This window comes from Polypterus senegalus, chromosome 13 (genome assembly GCF_016835505.1).
Source record: "Polypterus senegalus isolate Bchr_013 chromosome 13, ASM1683550v1, whole genome shotgun sequence".
Classification (NCBI taxonomy): Eukaryota; Metazoa; Chordata; class Cladistia; order Polypteriformes; family Polypteridae; genus Polypterus; species Polypterus senegalus.
This window is the reverse complement of record NC_053166.1, coordinates 91,020,808-91,045,838: the sequence shown is the minus strand read 5'-3', so window position 1 is coordinate 91,045,838 and position 25,031 is coordinate 91,020,808. Positions and strand designations below refer to the sequence as shown.

General features: G+C 41.7%; 1 protein-coding gene across 11 annotated transcripts in view; it reads left to right on the top strand.

The window, feature by feature from the left end:
* The window catches only part of atp2b3b (ATPase plasma membrane Ca2+ transporting 3b), a 577,105-nt gene that overhangs the window by 523,357 nt on the left and 28,717 nt on the right, over window positions 1-25,031 (top strand). For all 11 annotated transcript variants that reach the window (XM_039774297.1, XM_039774295.1, XM_039774293.1 and 8 more), the window contains 2 exons: window positions 14,772-14,985; window positions 19,393-19,604. In XM_039774297.1, the coding sequence (XP_039630231.1) occupies window positions 14,772-14,985; window positions 19,393-19,604 (426 nt within the window). The remainder of the gene's footprint in view (window positions 1-14,771; window positions 14,986-19,392; window positions 19,605-25,031) is intronic.

Here is a 25,031-nt window from a genome sequence, read left to right as displayed (position 1 = left end):
TTTGGTTCTGTACATTACCACAATGAATTTTAAAAGAAACAACTGAGATGCAGTTGAAGTGCAGACTTTCAGCTTTAATTCAGTGGAACAAAAAGAACAAAAAGATTGCATAAAAATATGAGGGAACTAAAGTATTTTTTTAACACAATCCCTTCATTTCAAGGGCTCAAAAGTAATTGGACAAATTAAATAACTGGAAAAAAAATGTTAATTTCTAATACTTGGTTGAAAATCCTTTTCTGGCATTGATAGCCTGAAGTCTTGAACTCATAGACATCACCAGATGCTGGGTTTCCTCCTTTTTAATGCTCTTCCAGGTCTTTACTGCAGCAGCTTTCAGTTGCTGTTTGTTTGTGGGCCTTTCTGGCCGAAGTTTAATCTTCAACATGTGAAATGCATGCTCAGTTGGGTTAAGATCAGGTGACTGACTTGGCCATTCAAGAATTTTCCACTTCTTTGCTTTAATAAACTCCTGGGTTACTTTGGCTATATGTTTTGGGTCATTGTACATTTGTATCATGAAACGCCGCCCAATCAATTTGACTCCTCAGAATTCATTTGGCTGCTTCTGTCCTGTGTCACATCATCAATAAACACTAGTGTCCCAGTGCCACTGGCAGCCATGCACACCCAAGCCATCACACTGCCTCCACCGTGTTTTACAGATGATGTGGTATGCTTTGGATAATGAGCTGTTCCACGCCTTCTCCATACTTTTTTCTTGCCATCATTCTGGTAGAGGTTGATCTTGGTTTCATCTGTCCAAAGAATGTTTTTCCAGAACTGTTTTAGATGTTCTTTAGCAAAGTCCAATCTAGCCTTTCTATTCTTGAGGCTTATGAGTGGCTTGCACCTTGCAGTGCACCCTCTGTATTTACTTTCATGCAGTCTTCTCTTTATGGTAGACTTGGATATCAATACGCCTACCACCTGGAGAGTGTTATTCACTTGGTTGGCTGTTGTGAAGGGGTTTCTCTTCACCATGGAAATGATTCTACGATCATCCACCACTGTTGTCTTCCATGGATGTCCAGGTCTTTTTGCGTTGCTGAGTTCACCAGTGCTTGTTTTCTTTCTCAGGATGTACCAAACTGTAGATTTTGCCACTTGTAATATTGTAGCAATTTCTCAGACGGGTTTTTTCTGTTTTCGCAGCTTAGGGATGGCTTCTTTCAACTGCAAGGAGAGCTCCTTTGACTGCATGTTGTCTGTTCACAGCAAAATCTTCCATATGCAAGCACCACACCTTAAATCAACTCCAGGCCTTTTATCTGCCTAATTGATAATAACATAACGACGGACTTGCCCACACCTGCCCTTGAAATAGCCTTTGAGTTGATTATCCAATTACTTTTGAGCCCCTGAAATGAATGGATTCTGTTAAAAAAATGCTTTAGTTGCCTCACATTTTTATGCAATCGTTTTGTTCACCCCACTGAATTAAAGCTGAAAGCCTGCAATTCAACTGCATCTGAGTTGTTTCATTTAAAATTTATTGTGGTAATGTACAGAACCAAAATTAGAAAAAAGTTGTCTCTGTCCAAATATTTATGGACCTAACTGTACATCAAACCTACTTAGCTTCAAAATCAGATGATGTCCAGCAACAATATCAGCTCAGAACCATCAGAAACCAATGGTACATTGCTGCACCAATCTGCAGTCTGGAGAGACCTTAACAGAAATGGTCTTCTGCCGCTGTGACCAAAAATCCATTCCTCCAAGATGATATATATATATATATCTTTCTATTATATAAGAAAATCTTGGGTCGAGACATGATCTTCTCAGGGAGACACTTTGACGTCACGCGAGACTAATCATTACAACCTTAAGGAGGCAAGATGGTGACTTTTGCATGTCACGCCCTACTTACAAACAATTTAGTTCATGGACATCTAACCACGCTGTTTTTGGAATGCTTTTGGCAGAAACACTTCAAGTGCTCCCAGCTCCTAAAAATGTTATACGTTCTAGATGGCACATGAATGACTATGCGAAGAAGAAAGAGCAATAATAATCTATATGCAAATTCAGAAAATAAAGAAAGTAACAATCAATCCGGACGTCCCGCGAGAGACACTTTGACATCCCTTGAGAGACACTTTACGTCCCACAAGATAAAGAAGTGAGACCAAAGGACAGCTGCTGTTCAGGGTTTTAAATGATCGGCGTGCAGCATGACAAGCAGAACACGCAGCTCAGCAGCAGAAAGACAGCAGCTGATCCGTCCGCATCTCCTTAGCTTGCGTATATATATATATATATATATATATATATATATATATATATATATATATATATATATATTGTAAAGGACCGAGGAGACAGCAATAAGGGTTGGGGTTTCCGGCCCCGTATATTGTACAGTAATTTTTCAAACAAAGAAAAGGTCAAAAGTATAAACTAAACAGTTCATAACGCGACGCCGTCTCCTGGCGTCGCGGCCATTTTATAGGGGTGGAGCCGGAAGTGGAAGGACAGCTGGGAAGGACCGCAAGGGAGGATGGGAAGGATGACGCCAGGGCAAGATGGCGGAGGAAGGGGAAGTACGCACTGCGGTCAAACCAGGCCTATGGTGCTGGAAGGTCTCTTTTCTATAAGGAAGCAGAGGGAGAAAGTTAATACCCGCCATTCCCTGGCGGCGAATGTTTTCCCAGGTGTTCTCGAATCAGTCCGCTGCCTCCTAATCGCTCGTCGCGTGACACGATCCCCCTTAGCCCAGGACCGTCAGGTCGGGCGGACCTAACAGAGAGGTCGTGAATACGAGAGGGCATCGGCATTGGCCTGAAGGGTGCCCCGCCGATAAGTGACAGTGAACTTATACGGCTGCAAGTCCAGAAACCACCTAGTGACCCGCGGATTCGACTCTTTGTGCAGGGACATCCACTGAAGTGCAGCGTGGATCAGTCACCAGAGCGAATTCGCGACCCAGCAGGTAGTAACGGAGGTGGGTCACTGCCCACTTAATGGCCAAGGCCTCCCTCTCCACCGCCGCATACCGGTCTCCCGGTCCATCAGTTTCCGCTAAGGTACATCACAGGGTGCTCGACACCATCGACGCTTTGGCTCAGCGGCGCCCAGGCCTGTGTCCGCGCCGGTCTGGAGGATAAACGGAGCCCAAAATCGGGCGTCCGTAACACAGGTGCCGACGTTAGGGCCTTCTTTAGGTCACTGAACGCGTGTTCTGCCTTGTCGGTCCACACCACGCCGAGGGAGCGCCCTTTTTTGTCAGGTTAGTCAAGGGTGCTGCTCTTCGAGAAGCGGGAACAAACCGGCGGTAGTAACTCGCAAGCCCCAAGAAAGCCTGCACCTGTTTCTTGGTATTCGGACGGGCCATTCTAAGATGTCTTTAACTTTGGAGCCTGTGGCGCACCTGTCCTTGTCCCACGAGGTAGCCCAAATATTTGGCCTCCTTTAATCCAAAAAAACACTTCCGGGGGTTTATGCGGAGGCCGGCTTTAGCCAGTGTTCGGAGGACAGCGGCGACCTGCAATAGATGCTCCTCCCAGGTGCCGGAATAGATGACAACGTCATCCAGGTAGGCGGCACTATAGGACTGATGGGGCTTCAGCACTCTGTCTACCAGACGTTGGAAGGTCGCCGGGCCCCGTGCAGCCCAAATGGGAGGACCTTGTACTGCCAGTGCCCGCTAGGGGTGCTAAAGGCCGTTTTTCCTTTGCGGATGCCGTTAAAGGAATTTGCCAATACCCTTTGTCATGTCAAGGGTAGTCAATATCGAGCCGCACTCCAGCCGCCAAGGAGGTCGCCAATGCGGGGCATGGGGTAGGCATCGAACTTGGAGATCTGATTCAGACGCCTAAAGTCGTTACAGAACCTCCAGGATCCGTCCTGGCTTGGAGACGAGGACAATAGGGCTGGACCAGGGACTATGGCTCTCTTCAATTATGTCCATGTCCAACATACGTTTCACTCCAGTTCGACCTCTGCGCTTTGCCTCCGGAGTCTGTAGGGCCTCTCCCGGACGATTACACCGGGTCCGTGACTATATCGTGGGCAATCAGCGAGGTCCGGCGGGTGACTCGCCACCACCTCGGGATGGCTCGGAGGGTTTGGGCTAACTCCTGCCGCTGCTTGGGGGTCAGCTCTTCTCCGAGGTTAAGGGCAGTTGTGCTCGTGAAAAGGGAGAGTGACCTATGGGAGCTGGGAAGCTCCTCTCTATCTCCAGGGCTTTAACAGGTTGACATGATAGATCCTCTCGCTCGGTCGACGATTGGGCTGTTTCACCAAATAGTCGGCAGTCCTTCTCTCCTTAACCTCGTAAGGCCCTTGCCAGTGAGCGAGCAGCTTCGAGTGGGAGGTCGGGACGAGCACCATAACTCGGTCCCCCGGGCGGAACTCCCTGAGGACGGAGTTGCGGTTGTAACACCGGCCTGCGCTGCTTGCGCACGAGTCACGTGCTCTTTTAGGAGGGGCCTGATCTTTGTGAGTCGGTCGCGCAGTTGCGCTATTACTCCAAAATGTTAGAGGAAGGAAGGGCCTCGCCTCCCAGCCTTCTTTTAGGATGTCGAGGATTCCCGGGGTTGTCGCCATATAACAATTCAAATGGGGAGAAGCCAGTAGAGGCCTGGGGTACCTCCCGTAAGCAAAAGCACGAGCGGGAGGAGCTGGTCCCAGTTCCTGCCGTCCCGCTGACTACCTTGCGGAGCATCTGCTTAAGCGCCTGGTTAAAGCGTTCCACCAGCCCGTCAGTTTGCGGGTGATAGACAGACGCTTTCAGGTGCTTTATCTGCAGTAATTTGGCTACCTCCCTGAACGTATCCGATGTAAAGGGCGTACCCTGGTCCGTGAGGACCTCCTTGGGTATGCCCACGCGTGAAAACAAATTAACCAGTTCCCGCGATGCTTTTAGTATTAGCGGAGCGCAGGGGAACCGCCTCTGGGTACCGGGTGGCATAGTCCACCATGACTAGAATATATCTGTGGCCACGGGTTGAGGGCTCCAGGGGTCCTACCAGATCGACCCCTATTCTTTCAAAGGGTACATCGACTAGGGGTATAGGGACTAGAGGAGCACGGTCCCGCCTAGGAATCTGGCGGGTCTGGCACGGACAGGATTGACAGAAACGCCGGACCTCCTCATTGATCCCAGGCCAGTAAAACCGGAGCTTAATTCTCTCCAGCGTTTTTCGGCCCCGAGGTGGCGCCTAGGAGGTGAGCATGAGCTAACTCGCATATCTCCCGCCGGAAGGTACGCGGAATTAGCAGCAACTTCCGCACCTCGCCTCATGGGTAGCCACCGGTACAACAGATCATTTTCGAGGACAAAGAAGGGTTCGCGCGGTGTGGAACCGTCCGCTGGTGAGCTGTTAGGCAGAACAACCGCATTCCGGGCAAAGCGCAGGGAATCATCATTCCACTGTTCCCTCTTAAAGGAGGCCGGCGTGGACCGAAACTGATGGTCCAGGCCGAGAGGGTCTTGTGGCCTGGGCCTGGGAAGAGTTCCCTGGCTAGTCCCTTCCCGCGGAGTCTTCCGGTCAAGGTCCGTGGCCAGGAAAGTCCCCGAACACCAGCGCCGCTAGGGCCTGCCCTTGTGCACGGCGTGGAGGCCGCGGGAGGGTGCCTTTTCCCCTCATCACTAGATCCAACAAGGCCCCGGGAGCGGCGAATGGCTTACCGCTGATTCTTTTAGACCAGTCTTGTCCCAAAATCACTGGGAAGGGGGTTCAGGTAACACAGCGACCGCCATTTGGGTTGGTTCCCCCTTCCAGGTGACATAACAGTGAGCGGAACGATAGGACCTAGTCCCCCCATGCACACAAGTGACCAACAAACGCTGGTTTAACCACTGTTGCGGTAAGACAAAGCGGCGAGCAACAATGGTAATGTTGCTGCCGGAATCAAACAAAGCTACCACGGCGTGCCCATTTAGCAACACCACTCCCGTGTTCGGACTCGCCAAGGGATGCGGCGGGATACAATACCTCTCCGACGACGTCCAGGTACAGTCCATAGGCTCCGGGCGATGTTGTGGGGGCAGGTTGGTAGTAGGTGCCGGTCTCGCCACACTTGAAACAGCGGCGGTCCCGCTCTCTCTGGCTCTCGGTGGCGCTTCTGCAGCGCGTCGAGAGGGCTCGGGGGTGGCCGCCCGTCCCTGCCGGTTCCCGCGAGCAGGCTTTTCTGACCCCCCAAGTCGGAGGACCGCCAACTGACGCTCCAGGACGTCTAGGAGGCCCGACATGTTTTGGTAGGCGTGTCCCCGGACCTGCTGGGCGAGGGAACTGGGCATGGCATTGACCAGGCCTTCACAGGCCACCTGCTCGACCACTTTCCGCCCCTGGGGTCCCTCTGGCCGTAGCCAGCGCCCCATCTTGCCCCAGAACTCGAACGCCTGGGCGCGAGCAGGCTTTTCGGGGTCAAAGACCCAGTTCCGCCATTCGGCCGCCTGCTGGCCCGGGCTAATGCCGTAGCGGGCCAGTATTTCGGGCTTGAGGAGGTCGTAATTAGCGGCCTCCTCCTCAGGGAGGTCATAATAGGCCCGCAGAGCGAGTCCCTTCAGATATGGCGCCAGGATGGACGCCCACTGACCGCTGCCACTCGCTCCGGTGGCCGCCCTCTCAAACATGCCCAGGTAGCGCCGACGCCCTCCGAAGGGCCGCCGGGACTAAAGGAGGAGGCGGCTGCCTGGGCGGTCTGGTCTCCCCTGGGCTTCTACTAACCTGGCCGTCGTGGCCTCCAGCTCCCGGGTGGTGGCGGCTTGCGCCTGCTGCAGCGCCTGGAGCTGGACGTTCATTGCTTGTAGCACAGTGTTGAGGTCCTGTCCCTCCGTCATCTCGGGATCTCTGTATCCTGCCGACTACGCCAGTTGTAAAAGGACCGAGGAGACAGCAATAAGGGTTGGGGTTTTCCGGCCCCGTATATTGTACAGTAATTTTTCAAACAAAGAAAAAGGTCAAAAGTATAAACTAAACAGTTCATAACGCGACGCGCCTGGCGTCGCGCCATTTTATAGGGGTGGAGCCGGAAGTGAAGGACAGCTGGGAAGGACCGCAAGGGAGGATGGGAAGGATGACGTCAGGGCAAGATGGCGGAGGAAGGGCGGAAGTACCGCACTGCGGTCAAACCAGGCCTATGGTGCTGGAAGGTCTCTTTTTCTATAAGGAAGCAGAGGGAGAAAGTTAATACCCCGCCATTCCCTGGGCGAATGTTTTCCCAGGTGTTCTCGAATCAGTCCGCGGCCTCCTAATCGCTCGTGCGTGACAATATATATATACACACACTCACCTAAAGGATTATTATGAACACCATACTAATCTGGTGTTTGACCCCCTTTCGCCTTCAGAACTGCCTTAATTCTACGTGGCATTGATTCAACAAGGTGCTGAAAGCATTCTTTAGAAATGTTGGCCCATATTGATAGGATAGCATCTTGCAGTTGATGGAGATTTGTGGGATGCACATCCAGGGCACGAAGCTCCCGTTCCACCACATCCCAAAGATGCTCTATTGGGTTGAGATCTGGTGACTGTGGGGGCCATTTTAGTACAGTGAACTCATTGTCATGTTCAAGAAACCAATTTAAAATGATTCGAGCTTTGTGAACTGGTGCATTATCCTGCTGGAAGTAGCCATCAGAGGATGGGTACATGGTGGTCATGAAGGGATGGACATGGTCAGAAACAATGCTCAGGTAGCCTGTGGCATTTAAACGATGCCCAATTGGCACTAAGGGGCCTAAAGTGTGCAAGAAAACATCCCCCACACCATTACACTACCACCACCAGCCTGCACAGTGGTAACAAGGCATGTTGGATCCATGTTTTCATTCTGTTTATGCCAAATTCTGACTCTACCATTTGAATGTCTCAACATAAATCGACACTCATCAGACCAGGCAACATTTTTCTAGTCTTCAGCTGTCCAATTTTGGTGAGCTCGTGCAAATTGTAGCCTCTTTTTCCTATTTGTAGTGGAGATGAGTGGTACCCGGTGGGGTCTTCGCTGTTGTAGCCCATCCACCTCAAGGTTGTGCGTGTTGTGGCTTCACAAATGCTTTGCTGCATACCTCAGTTGTAACGAGTGATTATTTCAGTCAAAGTTGCTCTTCTATCAGTTTGAATCAGTCGGCCCATTCTCCTCTGACCACTAGCATCAACAAGGCATTTTCGCCCACAGGACTGCCGCATACTGGATGTTTTGCCCTTTTCACACCATTCTTTGTAAACCCTAAAAGTGGTTGTGCGTGAAAATCCCAGTAACTGAGCAGATTGTGAAATACTCAGACCGGCCCGTCTGGCACCAACAACCATGCCACGCTCAAAATTGCTTAAATCACCTTTCTTTCCCATTCTGACATTCAGTTTGGAGTTCAGGAGATTGTCTTGACCAGGACCACACCCCTAAATGCATTGAAGCAACTGCCATGTGATTGGTTGATTAGATAATTGCATTAATGAGAAATTGAACAGGTGTTCCTAATAATCCTTTAGGTGAGTGTATATATATATATATATATATATATATATATATATATATATATATATATATAAAGCCAATCAACTTACTTAATTCATGAAAACACAGGGAACAGTGTTCAGAAAAATAGGACCAGATACTCAGGTAAATACAGGTATATTCTATCCATCACTCAGTAACATAAGAGAGGCATCTGATTGGTTCCAACTTCATTCTACAGAATGACAATGACCCTAAACACATGGCCAAAATCATAAAAAACATCTATAGCTAAAAGAGGAAAATAGAATCCTGCAACAATGGCCCTTAACAAAGCCCTAACCTGATCCTCATCAGAGACTGAAGTAATATAGATGAAGTCTGCAGTGAAATTGTGTCATGTCTTAAGGCAAAGGGTGGTCACACCAAATAGTAATTGATTTTTTGTTTAATTTATTTTTTCTTTATTTACTGCACTTTCTAGGAGGTTTATTGATTAATAAAACCAAAAAATATCTAGTAAAGTATTCCTGCTTCACAGCATTTTTTCACAACAACACACTGCCCTAATTATTGACTAATGATAAACCTGTGAGGTGGATGTCACATTTTAACCAATATTTAAAATAGTAATAAGATACAAACTGTGTGTGTTTTGTTATACTGCACAGTAAAATCATAACAGCACTTTTTAGACTGAAAGAAACAGTCTACTTCTAACTATCAATAGTCTTTCTACATTGCCCATCTGCTGGCCTTTATCAATATGTTAATACCATTCTGATTGTGATTGTCCTAAATTGGTTGTTTTTTTTTTTTTTCTTTAGTTTTTAAGGTTTTGACACTTTATGCTAGGTGAACTTAATGTATTGTTTGTTTGTTATTACTTTTATATGAATCTTGTGCCATCATTAGTTATTCCTGCAAAGATGGAAAAAATTAGCAGTTATCCACCAGTACCTAAGCTCAAAGAAAAGTGCTTTTTAATTTGCATACATATATAAACTTTTCAAGTAATTTTTGGGTTTTATAAATTGAAGTTTGTACCTTTATCTTTACGTTAAGATCACATCTGTTTATATGATCGTTTTACAAATGAGGTCCCAAGTCTCTTAGACATCTCCTGATATGTTTACTTTCTTTAAAGGGTAACACAGTCCTCTGTATTCTCATCCAGGACTGTTATATCATCTGTCAGCCAGGAGATCTTCTAGTCTTTTTCCAAACCACTCTACAGTCTTCATGTTCACAAACTTTCTCTCTCTCTCACTCTCTCTCTGTATATAAGGCAGAAACCAATTGTTTCTAGCAAGCAACCAGGTGGTCTGGTAAACTACTGGCAGCCGTCTAGATCCTTATCTAGAAGTTGTTAGCATCTCTGGCATGTGGTGTGTTGCCTTCTCGCAAGTGTCCTAAGGGAATATAACTTGAATAACATGGGCCCTAACTCATTCTATCTCTCTCTTAGTGAAGATCTTTTGTAGGGCCTACCTTACCTGTATCCTTCCTCGGTAGTAGTCATTTTATATATATATATATATATATATATATATATATATATATATATAATCGGCACGTTGGCACAGTGGTAGCGCAGCTGCCTCGCAGTTAGGGGACCCGGGTTCGCTTTCTTTGCTTGGTGTGTGGGTGTGTTTGTGTGTGTCCTGCGGTGGGTTGGCACCCTGCCCGGGATTGGTTCCTGCCCTGTGTTGGCTGGGATTGACTCCAGCAGACCCCCGTGACCCTGTGTTCGGATTCAGCGGGTTGGAAAATGGATGGATGGATATATATATATATATATATAGATATATATATATATATATATATATATATATATATATATATATATATATATATATATATATATATATATATTGTGGCAAAGGCGCATGTAGGCATCGACCCAACACAGACTGACAACGGAGGCACATGTAAAATAAACAAAAATAACTTTTATTTTTCTTCAGCCATGGGGCACGTCTTCCCCTTGTCCCACAGGCCCAACACAGTCCCAAAACACCCAAAAGCAAAAAACTCCCCAAACCACACGCTTCTTCCCGACTACTCCTTCCAGGCAGCTTCGTCCTCCTCCTGCCAACTCTGGCTCCTTGAGTAGTGGCTGCAGGCTCCTTTTATAGCACCCCCTTAAGTGCTCCAGGTGCTTGTTGACCTACTTCATGTTGCACTTCCGGGTGTGGCTGCAGTCCAGCCCACATGGGCTCGTTAAGCCATGCAGCACCCCCTGGCAGTGGCCATGGAGCCCAACAGGGATAAGTTCCAGTGTTCCACCATTGTAACTCCGATGCAACCCAACTAATTGTTGCAGGGGATGTAGTGTGCATCCCATTGCTGCTCTATTGGATCTAGTATCAAAGGGGCGTCCCGGCCATCCGCCACAGTGCTGCTCCATCAGCTGAGCCCTGTGGGGCACAGCGGCCTGTACCACAAGGGCTGGTCTCCTCCAGGACGGGGAGTTGGCGTCCTTGGGTCCACAGCTCTGTCCTGAAATGACATAAGAAAAAGACCGAGAAGTGCTGCCCCAATGCCCGCATCCTCCGGGCATCTCCAGCCTCTCCACTGACTCTTGGAGCAGTTCCACGATTTGAAATAAAGACCATACAGGTTGGAGGAGCTCCTCTAGCTCCTATACACCCAACAGCAAGTAATTCAGTTAAATTCCGACCCCAAGCCATTGATCGCCACAATATATATATTTAGATATATATATAGAAACTAAAACAAAACTATTTATTTCTTTCTCCAGCTGGAGGGCACGTCTTCCCCATAATCCTTCCAGCCACAACACAGTCCCAAACACAGTACAACAAGCACTTAGCACTTTCTTCCTCTTGGCACCACCACTCCTCCTCAGCAAGCTTTGTCCTCCTCCCACCCGACTCTGGCCGCTGAGGGGTGGTCGATGTGCTCCAGGTGGTTGATTGCCGACATCCAGCTGCACTTCCGGGTAAGGCGAAACCAGTGCCCCAAAGGGGCCAGCTGCTCCTGTTGCAGCACCCCCCTGCCCCGGCCATCTGCCACAATATATAATTTACAGAAATAGGTTAGATAGACTTTATGATCCCAAAAAAAGATATTTATGTATATGTTGCAATAGTATATATGTTTTCTACATAAATATATACTATATCACAAGAAAAATTATGCCAAGGACACCCAAGCAAATCAAACAGTGTTTGAGTGATTTATAGATAAACGCACAATAGAAAGAAATCACAACATAAAATACAAACTACTTTGGGCCTTCCTTAACAGGTTCATTATGTGTCTCTTAAATTAAATTATCAATTAACCTGCCCAGAACTACTGCTGCTGTGACAGCTGTGAGTTTTACATAGAAGTCCAAACATGCCAGACTCAATCATTGAGTGGCAGAGATTTTAAGGATGTTACAGAAGGGAAGTGTGATGTAGCTGGAACAAAACGCTAAAGATCAATATATCATTAATTGCTCCTTCTAACATCCCCTGGAGCCACTGCAACCCTGAGCCCTGCATAGTCCTTAAAGAGCTAAGCTTCAGCTGCCTTATCCCTTCATCTCTGTCTTTCCTAGGTAACTGATTATGTTGGGATGCCTGCCCTCTAACATCAACTCTGTCCAAACTGAAATGCAAATATTTTAAGTCTCCTCCCTTTCCCACTCTTGTGCTCTTGGAGGGTTTACTTATGATGCATCATTCAAACTTACAAGGTCAAAGACGTCTTATGAACTACTGTCTTCCAACAGTCTCATCCAGGATTGCACTGTCATTGCTAGTGAAGGGCAGTCTCTTCTCAGGATCATTTCATTCATATTTTTTTCCTGTCATTTGTCTTCCCAGAGGCACTTATAGAACAAAATGGACATTACTCCTTTTTAATAATAATAATAATAATAATCTATGGACATTCAGTCATCTATGCGCAGAAAAGAAAACATGCTGGAAGCTAGGTGACCAATCTTCTCACAGTATGTGAATTATTCCTAAAATATTACAACATACTATCATGTTAAAAGCTTCATACACATATGACTATAAAATGATAAAATGACCTAATGTCCAAAGTAAACTTTTACAGACAGTGTGTTGCGATCTCACCTAATGCTATACAGTATTTAGTTGTTTAAACAGATTTACACAGTACAAAAAATTCACAGATACAGAAATTCGTTATACAGATCATGCATACAATACATTAGAGCACTCTTTGGTACTGTAATGTTTTTATGTTATTGATTTTTAGTAAGTGTCTAAAATGGATGAAAAATAATACAAGTACTACTGAAGATGTAGCTACTACATAGGTTAAAAAAATTAACATGTAGTAAAAATAATCATATAATAAAATAAATAAATTCATACTAGATAGATAGATAGATAGATAGATAGATAGATAGATAGATAGATAGATAGATAGATAGATAGATAGATAGATACTTTAGTAATCCCAAGGGGAAATTCACTTACTCCAGCAGCAGCATACTGATAAAAAACAATATTAAATTAAAGAGTGATAAAAATGCAGGTAAAACAGACAATAACATTGTATAATGTTAACATTTAAGGGCTGGAATTGAAGAGTTGCATAGTGTGGGGGAGGAACGATCTCCTCAGTCTGTCAGTGGAGCAGGGCAGTGGCAGCAGTCTGTCGCTAAAGCTGCTCCTCTGTCTGGAGATGATCCTGTTCAGTGGATTCTCCATGACATTATATTCAATATTCATTCATATTATTATTCATTACTAGCAGATTACCCAGTGGCTTCGCTCACTGAGTGCAAGGGAAAAAAATAAAATGTAGTATATAAATTATTAAACAGTAAAACATTAACATGTAAGAGGTAAAGATACATTGAGTAGTACTGGAGTAAAGTACATTTTAAAGGCGCTATATCACAACAGGTAAGTAGCACTAACAGCATTTTAAATGTATTTGGATCATGTCTCAGTAGCAGATCCCTTGTGAAAGGCGCTACACGACCGATGTGGTATAGAAATTACATTTTATATGCAAACCCGCAAATTTCTGCCTGATAATCTTGCACTACGTGCCTGTGATTTAAGAGAAAAATTATTGTGAGAAATGTGGACGCTGCCCTTCTGTGCTTAACAGGCAGAAGGTCCAAACAATTCCCAAGTCCAAAACTTAACATGAAGAGGTTGGTACATCTTCTTAGATGTAAACCCTCCATCTTCTTAAAAGAATTCATCACAAAAGCAACCTTGAATGTTGCGGGGTTTTAGTGACCTGAACTCACCTTACGGGACAGTAAGTAGCCGTGCAGCACAATTTACAAAGAGAGTTTTGCTTCAATAGCGCCGATCACACTTATTCGCAAAGATTTCCACTCTCCCATGAGCCAATGGGGCACTCAAAGTGTCACAAACAGTGCGAGAAGAGAGGACACCGCCCGAAACTGCAAAGCTCTCGACCCCGCGAAGTAGTCTGACATTCTGCGCCTCCGAGCGTCCATTTTGTTCTCACGACCCCTCGCCCTCTACTATCATGTACTGCCAATTAAAAAAAAGTTATAATGTGGCAGTTTCCGCAACAATCACATGGATGAATAAATAAAACTTCTCTGTCAGAACGCGCCTGGCGGCGGACGGCTCAGCGCTGGAGTCCAGAGAGGAGGGCTGGGAGAGAGCGACGCAGGGCACACTTCTATGGGATAGATCGGCGTGTTTGTGTTTACTTCTTTTCAATTTCAGTAAAATAATTCTCATACAAACAATAACAATTCGTAAAGATGATATAAAAATGGCGTCCACAAACGAAGTGATTAGTTCCTGTATTATAATATGTTCTGTGGTCATACATAATTTCCGTTTTGTGTGGTCATACATAATTTCCATTTCAAACGCGAAAAGAATTTTATATATATAGATACTATATGTATACATAATAATTATTGCCCTAAGTACTTATCATCAAACTTTTTTCAGACATAGCCATGTTGAAAACCAAAACAGAAATTATAATATTCCTTATACTTACAGGCAACTGTTTTTAAAGGGACATTAGATAAATAAATTAGGCAGAAAAGTTGTATTTGGTAAACAAAGGTGAAAAATAAATTACTTCCATTACTAAAGAAGTGGAAGTGCTAGAAATTATAAATAATGATATATTTTATTTACACCACTAGTGTTCTTATTGACACTTGGCAATTATATTCAGTTTAGTTTTGTGAAACATCTACAACATGTATTCATTTAAACCTAACAAAAGAACTGTGGGTCAATATAACCAGTATGGCAGTTCTAGTTACTTCATGACTTGTGTCAAAAATGATAGTACTCATGTAAACTCATATATACAGAACTGTGCTATTTACTGTTTATTATCTTTCTCTGAAGGATTCACCCTTAAAGGCTGTCCAGATGCTATGGGTAAACCTAATAATGGACACCTTTGCTTCATTGGCCCTTGCAACTGAGCCTCCTACTGAAGCATTGCTCCTGCGCAAGCCATATGGCCGCAACAAGCCTCTGATATCTCGCACCATGATGAAAAACATACTGGGTCATGGTGTTTACCAACTCACTGTTATATTCAGCTTACTCTTTATAGGTAAGTGTATTTTTACCTTAACTGTAACAATAGTAAAACAATTTTCATGCTGCTTACTGAGAACTCCTTTTGAACTATTTGACTCATTTCTCTGGCCTACAGTAAGTTTAAGAACTGTCATTAATTCACTTGAGTAAAAACATCTACCACTATTGAAATATTCTTTTCAGTACAGATTAGGAATTAGTTAATGTTTCAATTCTGGCATACATCAATAGTTAAATATCATTTACTGTAGTTTGAGAAATCATTATTTTACCTTTTAAACGTTTAGCCTAATATAATCATTCATTATATAATTTGTTTTAATTTTCCACTCTTGGAAGCATAATTTTCATTGCTGTATGTCCTTTTTGCCAATTATTCTTCAAACTATGTAATTTTTTTTTTTTTATCACTCCTTCCCTCTATCCAAATGTATAGTTTATAAAACAAAGAAAATTCAAAACCTCTATTTTGGTTATTAAGTAAACAGTCCCCCAATCATCTAATAAATATGCACCAGGGATACCTTTGGCAAAATTTAAACTTTTAAGTCTTTGTAGATAGATATCTACCATCACTAGATTACACGTTGAATATATTTTCATCCCCTCCTTTCCTGATATTTGTATACAATGTATTATTCAACATATTCTTACCTACAAGAGCTTACTTTTTTATATATTGTAAAAGGAGGGCAGTCTTTGTGCTGTCTCCGCACTCCTGAAATAATTATACTTATAATGTAAAGTACAAGAAAAGCTGTGTTCATTATTTCACAATAACGTGTTTGAAATAAACCGCCTTGACACACAGAATAAAGCTTTGGGGCAGCCACCCGTATACTTGAGCCCTGACTGCAAAAGGAAAAATAGGTTGCACAGATGTGTACAGAATTGAGTCCAACATAGAACTGAGGAAAAGTAGGACATGGTCTGGGTTTTAAAGCAGGAAACTGGAAGTGATGTCAGGTTGGCTGAAACCAGAAGTAATGTCATCGTTGCCAGAACCAGAATGGCCGGAATCAAAAAGAATCTCCCATGTTTTGTCTGCAGGGATAACAGAGAAAGAGTTAGCACACCGCGCCACTCCTTGGCCTGGCATGGAATTTACTTAATTTGGTCCTTTTAGCTGCCTCCTATGTGCACGTGTGTGACAAGTACATAATACCCGTCAGTAGGTAGATCAAAACTACAAATAAATAGACAAATCTGAACAGTGTTAATCACTTACACAGTTCACTGACCACTTTTCTTCCAGGTAATATGGCTTGCTCGTTTAGCCTCACCAGTCTGCTTACAACTCTTTTACCTTCCTCCTGTCAGTGGACTTCACCACAAACTTTATTACTGACGTCACAGTCACTGAGCACTTTAAACTGCTATCGTGTTCATTTTCAGTCAAGCCCCAGAACCATATTTGAACATAGTGGTGCACTTCTTTGACCACAAGATTTCCAAGATAGCAATCACACTAAAAGGGAATAGTCACATTTTCTGTCTTTTAATAGCAAAACATATTCTTTCAGAGAGAGCTCTAAATACAACAGTGGCATGAAACAATTTAGCCATTTTCATATGAGTCACTAGGGAATAAGGGACCAGTAACGCCACTGGTCTAGTTTTAAGTTGGTGGAAGAACTCGGATCCGAAGAATCAAGGCAAGTTTAGGGGACAGTGCGGCCATGTAAGACATAGTAAATGTCACTGTGTTAATTCTTGTGATTCTAATTCTTTCACCACCAGCTCAATAAAAGATTCATGTCATCACTGAGGTGCTCTTTTCTGTTGATCTATGTGAAAAAGACTTCAACCTTTCATACCAGAATATTTTCAAAGCTCCCAAAGGACAGACTACTTTTTAGTATTAAAAGACAGAAAAGCATGACTGTTCCCTTTTAACATATCCTGTAGTTTCTACATTTCTGACACCAAGGTAGCCCTTAAATTACTAGCATTTCAACTTTTCCCTTCAAGAAACCACATACCACCTCTTACAACTCTGTACTATAGACAAATAAATGGTCCCAATTCCTATTCTTCCACTTCTGTTCCTTACTTTTCTCCATTACACACATACATACAGTACATGTAATAAGTATAAAATACAAAACCTTCCAATATTGGGATATTGTGAAATGATGCAAACAACACTGCAAAAAAGTTTGGGGCCGCCACCCCGCATACTTGAGAATTGGCTGTTGTTGAGAATTTGAGCAATGGTCTTTACAGACATTAGTACAAAATAGAACTGAGGTGACAGACAAAACATGGTGATTTTAAAGCCGGATAAGGGAAATTACATCATCTGGGCAGGAACCAGAAGTGATGTCATCAGGCCCAGAAATTTAAAGTGATGTCAAAGGGCCAGGCACTGGAAGTGATGTCATCGGACCCAGCCATAATTTCCCATGGTTGGTCTGCACAAGCAAAAAAGAGAAAGGATCAATGCACTCTGCCACCCCTTGTCCGGCATGGAATTATCCTCTTTTGAACCCTTTAGCTGCCTTCCATGCGTACGTGTGTGACAATATTAAGCATATTAAAATCATAGAACTGTAATTTCCAATTAATATATAATTTGATATACAACCAGTCAATAACGGAGTAGAGAAAAACAGATACTGCAGTTGACAGCATTCAAAAGAAAATTAGCTTCTGGGGAGGTTCACTGTCTTTTATAGTGGGCCTAGTCACAATATTGATGACTTTAGCCAACTTCCTACCTGCCTTCTGCTGCAGTAAAATAAGAATTTTGGGTATTGCATCAGTAGCCATTGAATACAAATGTCCACTCCCTCTGATATTTCCTTTCATTGGAAATGAGCAGCAGCTTGGCAAAGTTACAGAGAGCCAAGTGTCACAACAGTTTAGCAACAAAGGAAATAGAATAGAAGATGCTCGTTGACAGTATATAACTGTGTTTTGTTTTGCTTGTAGACATAGTTATTTTATTAGGTTCTAATTATGGTTAAGTAAATGAAAGAAAATTAGGTAAGTCTACATTGCATAGCAGAAGAAAAAGAAATGTCAGTTGAAGCAGATCATAGTTGTAATAATCCAACAGTCTTGGTCACTAGTCAAAGTCCAGGCCTCTCTGGGTCATCTAGAAATATCATGATTTGCTGTTTGGAGTACTAGTCAATGAAGCTTATGTTTTGATCTATAAATTACAAAAAAAGAATTAATAGTACCAGAATAAGTCCAACAGAATGCTGACAGACTAATACCAGAATTACATGAGTATCAACTGTGATGAAAGATTGAAAGAGCTACTTTTAAACATTAACAAATGTGTATTAAGGTGACATGATACTCATTTTTTAAATTTGAAAGGCAGTAAGTAATGTCGTTGACAGTTATTATGTTAATATTAGTTTCTTTACATGGACATGTTGACAAAAATTTTAACATTTTAGGTGTAAAGTTTTACCCAAATGTTAGGAAATATTTCTTACACAGATTCATGGATGCCTAAAGTAAATTACCAAGTAATCTATGAGATAGTGGTGGCATTGTATTGCTGATTCGAGGTGAACAGTCTTCTTCTCATCAACGCTTTATCTTACTGTATATTTTTATGTAGAGTTGCATCATATAATTGCCTAACAATTCGAGTCAATCACTGGTAATTGAATCTGATCTGCTCATGGGCTTGTTCTAAGGCCATGTGAAGAATTTGCTAAAAGTAGCAGTGGCACCAAATTCTGCAAAACAGAACAGAAAAAAAACAACAAAATAGGATTACGTTCACTTATGTCCATCGCAATTCAATCTTTAAATTTTGTTTTAGATTCAAGTCAGAGCTTCAGTTGTAGTATCCATACAGAAATGGGAACTTATGTTTCAGTTGGTACATTTTGGCAGGAAACCCAAGATATTTTTGTGGCAACACAGTATGTTTCTGTTTTATCTCATATGAAAGCTAATCCTTTTGGAGTATGCCTGGCGTGTTATTGAAAAGGTTAGGGTTTTTCAACTCTCTTTATACTTCTTTGTTTTGAGTAACGCTGATAAGTTTCTGGCAGGTTTAGAAAGAAACCATAAATCTAACGTAGATATTGCAGCACAGGATGATTTTATTACAGGCACAGGTTTAAGTTCCTTTCACGCAAGCAGGCTACTTCTGTAATTTATTGGAGAATTCTAAGATTATGAGCATGTGTGAGAATAGGCTAGTCAAGAATCAATCATTTGCATTTGCATGTTTTCCACATTATCATTTTCTTTCTGTGAGAATTGCATTACTCAGTCAATGAAATTAATGTTATTATGGTATTATTGCTTGCCTGGCTGATGTTTTTATCCCCGGCAATTTACAAGATCAAGACACTATATAATTGTTTAAATATGTAACTTTTAAATGGGATCACATTCCCTATACTTTAACTTTTGTGCTAAATCTAGGATTTCTGTTTAACAACAGGAGAGAAAATCTTCGACATCGATAGTGGACGCAATGCTCCTCTCCACTCTCCTCCATCAGAGCACTACACTATCATCTTCAACACATTCGTTTTGATGCAGCTTTTCAATGAGATCAATGCACGCAAAATCCATGGAGAAAGAAATGTCTTCGATGGCATCTTCGGCAATCCAATTTTCTGCAGCATTGTCCTCGGAACTTTTGGTGTACAGGTGCTTGCTCTTTGCTTGAGTAATTTTTTACCTCTAGTTTGCAAATTATTTAAATGTTGCACTTTAAAAATTATAATTCACAATACAATTAAAGGGTTTAGATTATTCCTTCATCATGTTCTTTAATTTGGGTGTGTTTTTATTTACAAAAAGTTCACCAGGATATTTTTTATTTTCTTTTTAAGAGGTGTGTGGGTGTTTGTGGGATAATATGAAGCCAGTTATAACTTTAGCATAGATATAGATTATTACAGTTTTATATTTTAGTTAATTGCAAAAGTGGCTGCAAGCAGCGCAGGGTAATAATTGAAGTGCATATTTCCCATTGTTATCACATGATCACTCATACAGTAATAAAAATGTCTTACCTCTCAAAAATATGACATTCTTTCTCTTTTGTTTAAAAGCAACTCAGTATTTCCACATATTGACTAAACCCTAGTTGCACCAACGAGGAAACTATATATATTAGCTTTTACAAATACATATGATTCTTCCATTTTTCTTTGGGACAGACTCACAGACAATTTGAAGACTGAATCCAAAGAAAGCCAATATAATAATAACTCCCCAATAATGCATGTGTATAAGTCTCTTGTAGGCCTGAATGTAACTAGAGGTTACAATCTCCACTTTGAGCAAGCTAGGCTGTCTTTTCATCAATGTCCTAAAATTCAAATAAAGAAAATACTGTTACTTCTAAAACCTGGACCTCTTCCTTCTCCCTCCTGATCCTTACTCAGCTCTCTATTTAAAATTATCTTTCCTATGCTAAAATGCATTAATTTCTCTCCAGTTTAATAAGAAAGCCACATAATAGAAAATTAATATTTCTAAATAATTAAGAGACAACCTGGCAATTCCCATTCCTTTGTTTGCCAGTACTGGTTATTAAGTAGGAGATTATATTTTAATATGCTTGGATTTAACTAGAGAACATCAAAAATATATATTTTGGTAAAGCAAAATTAAATACTATCATATTTATTTCTATGCATTGTTTTCTACTCTATTTCCTTTTATTAACTACAAGTAGCCTTTACTTGTCCACACATCATACAGCTTTCTACTCCACCATTTTTAGTTGGAGATTTCAAAGTAAAAAGAAGCTTTAAAGCCGATGTCACATTACATCATTTCTAATCATGGGGTATGTCAGATTTGCTGTCTGCAGCTGCTGATCTTGTGACTGGAGATTATCAGTTTAAACAAATGAAAATCACTAGCTATGTCACATTTAGTGTTCATGTGCCAATCTTCCAACACATTTGTACTTGTTCCTTTATATGGCAGCTAATAGTGTACTGCCTAAACCGGGGTGGCGAACTCCAGGTCTGGAGTGCCGCAGTGGCTACAAGTTTTCATTCTAACCGTTTTCCTAATCAGTGACCAGTTTTTACTGCTAATTAACTTTCCCCATCACTTTAATAGCCCTGTTAGCAGAGTTCAGCCCTCTGAATTGATTCCTTTCTTCATTAAATGACAGCCAAGAAGAAATGAGATGTGAAACGAGCTAACAGATGACCAGCTAAACTAGGGCTTCAAACTCGAACAAATTTCACTCCAATCACTTTCTTAATGAGAAGCCAATTCCTAATGTTAATGAAACCCATTATTTAATTCCATGGCTTGTTGTTGCTCTCATTCTGCCACAGGACACATTTCGAAAACTATTGTTTTTATGTTCTTTCTCAGAGCAAAATGTTTTGGTGACCTGAGAGATCAACCTTACCAAGACCTTCACCTCTCTTTAATTTCAGATATTATGTAATAGTCACAGGGGAGCCGGTCATGTGGTAGCTTGTTTTGTGTCTCGTTATTGTATGGCTGCTAATTAGAGAAAAAGAAGCAACTATGGGGCCTAAGTCAAGTTAATTAAAAAAAGTAATCGGCAGTAAAAACTGATCACTAATGAAGAAGATGGTAAAAATGAAAACCCGCGACCACTGCGGCACTCTAGGCCTGGAGTTTGCCACCCCTGGCCTAAACAAAGCCTGTGATATCTGAAGGTATGATCGCAGTACAATATCTGCCCTTTGTTTTCTTTTTTCTGTTCTGTTTATGGTACATAAAAAAATGAGACATCAGACAGGCAAGTTTTTCTTCTGTTTGTGAGGTCCAAAGTCTTGGTGCTGTTTATTCTTTATCTGTACCTTATATGCCTTGTATTTCTGGATAAGTATTCAGTCAGCTCTCATGCACACAGAGCCTGTCCCTATGACTAAAGACAAACTAAAACCTGTTTTATTTTATTGGAACTTGTCACAGACTAGATAGAGTGAGTTGCCGTACATGTCACATTTTGCAACCAACTTTATGGGGCCTCTGACTGTTTCCAACTCCCTACGATTATGTACATGAAGGCTATGACTGAAAGAAATGCAATTCGACATAGCTTTAAAAGAGATTCTTGCTTTCCTCTTTACACTGCCTCTGTCTCTCTTTGCTACTGCTGTTTACCGTCAAGCGTGGTTTTAATTCATTACTCTCTAAAATCAACTATTGTTTATTTCCAAAATAATCAATCTAAGCACGTTATATATTTTTAACTTTTGGTGGAGCAGAAGAGCAGCACAGCAGGGAATCAGAATTATTATAGAAATAAAAATATAAGGAAATATTCCTTTTGGGGAGAACATAAGTTTACAAATAAAGAATATAAATCAATAAGCCTACTGCTACTGCTCTTACTGAATTTCTCCTGTCTTCTGTGTGGGATAATTAAATTACTTATTCAATTTCCAGACCACATAAATAATCTCCCTTCTAACCCCCTGATTCTTGAACTTCTGGTTTTTCCTTCTGCTGCTTGGCTTACCTCTTGCCTCTATTCCACCCTCAACTGCAATCTCTGCTGACTGGTCACCAGAACATAAGCAGAAAGCCCATTCCAGAGAAGGCACCTAGGCTACCTCTAGGCTCACTTCTAGGTACTCAAGAGATCTCCTGATGTACTTTGGCTTTCAGGCCTTGCTCACTATTTTGTGTTGGTAGTGTATTATATTGCTCTACTTTCCCCTTTTGTATTATTAATATGTAGCCTTTGTCAGAATGCCTCAAATCTCAGACTTAGCACTGTTTATAAGGTAGTATAGTATATAGCTTCCCCCCACCCTCCCTTCTACTGTACATCTATAACCTCAGGCAGTTAGGTATAGTAAAAGACAAGCAGGAGTTAAGTTACAATTTAAACAATGTATTATTGATAATATTCATAAATAATAACAATATGCAAAGTACATTTGAATATTGGCAACTATACAACCTGATAAATGTTGATGTGTAGTTTCAAGCGCCACACAGACTTGTTAGTTACTTAAAAATGTCTCTAGTTCATTTGTGGTCAGCTTTCTTCAGAACAGGCCGCATGCCTGTCTCAGTATGGCTGCCGAGCTGTGCTGTTCATTGTGTTGTCCTTTTCAGTTCATGCATCAGTTTGGTGAGAGAGAGAGAATGAGAGAGGGAGTGAGCAAATTTATAGGTTTCCTGTCCAACCCCTAGAGCCAATAGGACATCATGGTACTTAAAGGCTTCTGATACAAGCCACTTCCAAACAGCCATACTTCAGACCAATGGGGGAATAGAACACCTTCACACCTGCCCCCAAAACCATATGTTAAGGTAAAGCTTGGCAGTTAGACAGCCTGGCTTTCCTGTGTGGGGTTGAGAGAGATACTTTAGCAGAGAAACATTTGCCAAAGTGGTTTGAGGTACTAAGTTACAAATAAAGACAAAATATTTATCAACTTATATGCAAAATCTCACATCACAACACTCCCAAAACTACATAAAGGTCAAGGACAACCCCAGGTTACCAGCACATCATATAAGGTGGCAGTAAGCCACACACAATTTATCAAACTCCTCTGTTACAATCTTCCCAATTACATATTTACTGGACATAGTGCCAATTCCTGTCCTGCATTACTGACTGCAGCCACAATCTCTACCTGTACATCCTTTACAAAACATTTAATGTATATGTATGATACAGCATGTTAATTTAAGAGTACAGTATATTACTAAAAAGCATGTTGAAGCAAAGATCATCATGATGTACTTGAATATCATGGTTATTATACAGTAGTTTTGCCTTTTTATATTTGTTTTTATTTCTATATCATTTCTGATCTTACTTGGAATTTCAGTTTAGTTTTAGTATTCCTTCATTGTGTATTTTTAGTTTTAATTTATTTTTTAACAAAGACATTTTTATTTTATTTATATTTATATTAGTTTCAGTTTTAGTAATTATGGTATGGTTAAATAACTATTATGGAGTTTAGTTTTGTTTCACAATCAGACAAAACTGTACACTTAATGGGTTTGGATATGAGTGGAAACTTATAACACTACATGGTTTACTATCTGGTTTTGTTTTTGTCAGTTAAAAACAAACATAATCAAAACCAGATACTGAATATGAACAATTTTATAATTTTTTAAATATTTTCTATGTCATTTATTCTAAACAAATGTTTATTGACTGTTGGTAAGTTTCATTGTTTCCTTTTATTGCCCCAGATGAAATTTTGGTGAATGTTAAGGTCTGAGGGTTTTTTACTCTAAATGTCTACAGCACACAACATATCCTGCTCCAAGCCAATGTGCTTAGAATTAATGCCTTCAATATTGCATTTAAAAATCTCCCATACTGGGCTTTATTATTTGCTATACCAGCCAAATTGATTTCTGATTCCATCTCAGGCACATACAATTTATAGACAGAATTTTGCCACCAGCAGGCCTGAAAATATATTACAAATCAGAAAATAGATTATACTGTGTTCTGACAGACATGACCATGAAAATCATGGGGGCTTAGAAAGAACAAGACTCTTAGGTTTGAATCAGTGTGCAGAACCCACCTAACTTGATTGAGGGAAACAAAGAAAAACAAGAAAGAGACTTGAATAGCCCATGCATAAGAACAGTAAAAGAACAAAAAAAAAAAACTGCTGAAAAAGAAAAAAAGAGGGGCAGAGTGGTGGTTCTGAGGTTAAGGATCTGTGCTGGTATCCAGAAAGTTGCCGGTTCGAATCCCCATCACTGCCCAAAGAGATCCTACTCCGCTGGGCCCTTGAGCAAGACCCAGGGGTGCTGTGCAATGGCTGACCCTGCGCTCTGACCCCAAGGGGTATGCAAAAACTAACAAATTCCTAATACAAGAAAATGTATAAGGCGAAATAAAGAAATAAATAAAATAAATAATAATAAAATAAAGTAAATCCATAATGAGTAGAGCAAAAATAGGAAATAGGAGTATGGACAGCCATAAAATGACAGAAATAGCATCTGAGGTTAGGAGCAATATATATATTTTCTAAACTCTCTTACCCAGAGCAGGATCTTAGGAAACCTGGATCCTATCCCAACAGTTTTGGATGCAAGGCCCAAAAATCCCTGGAATCCCTGAATCACAGAAAG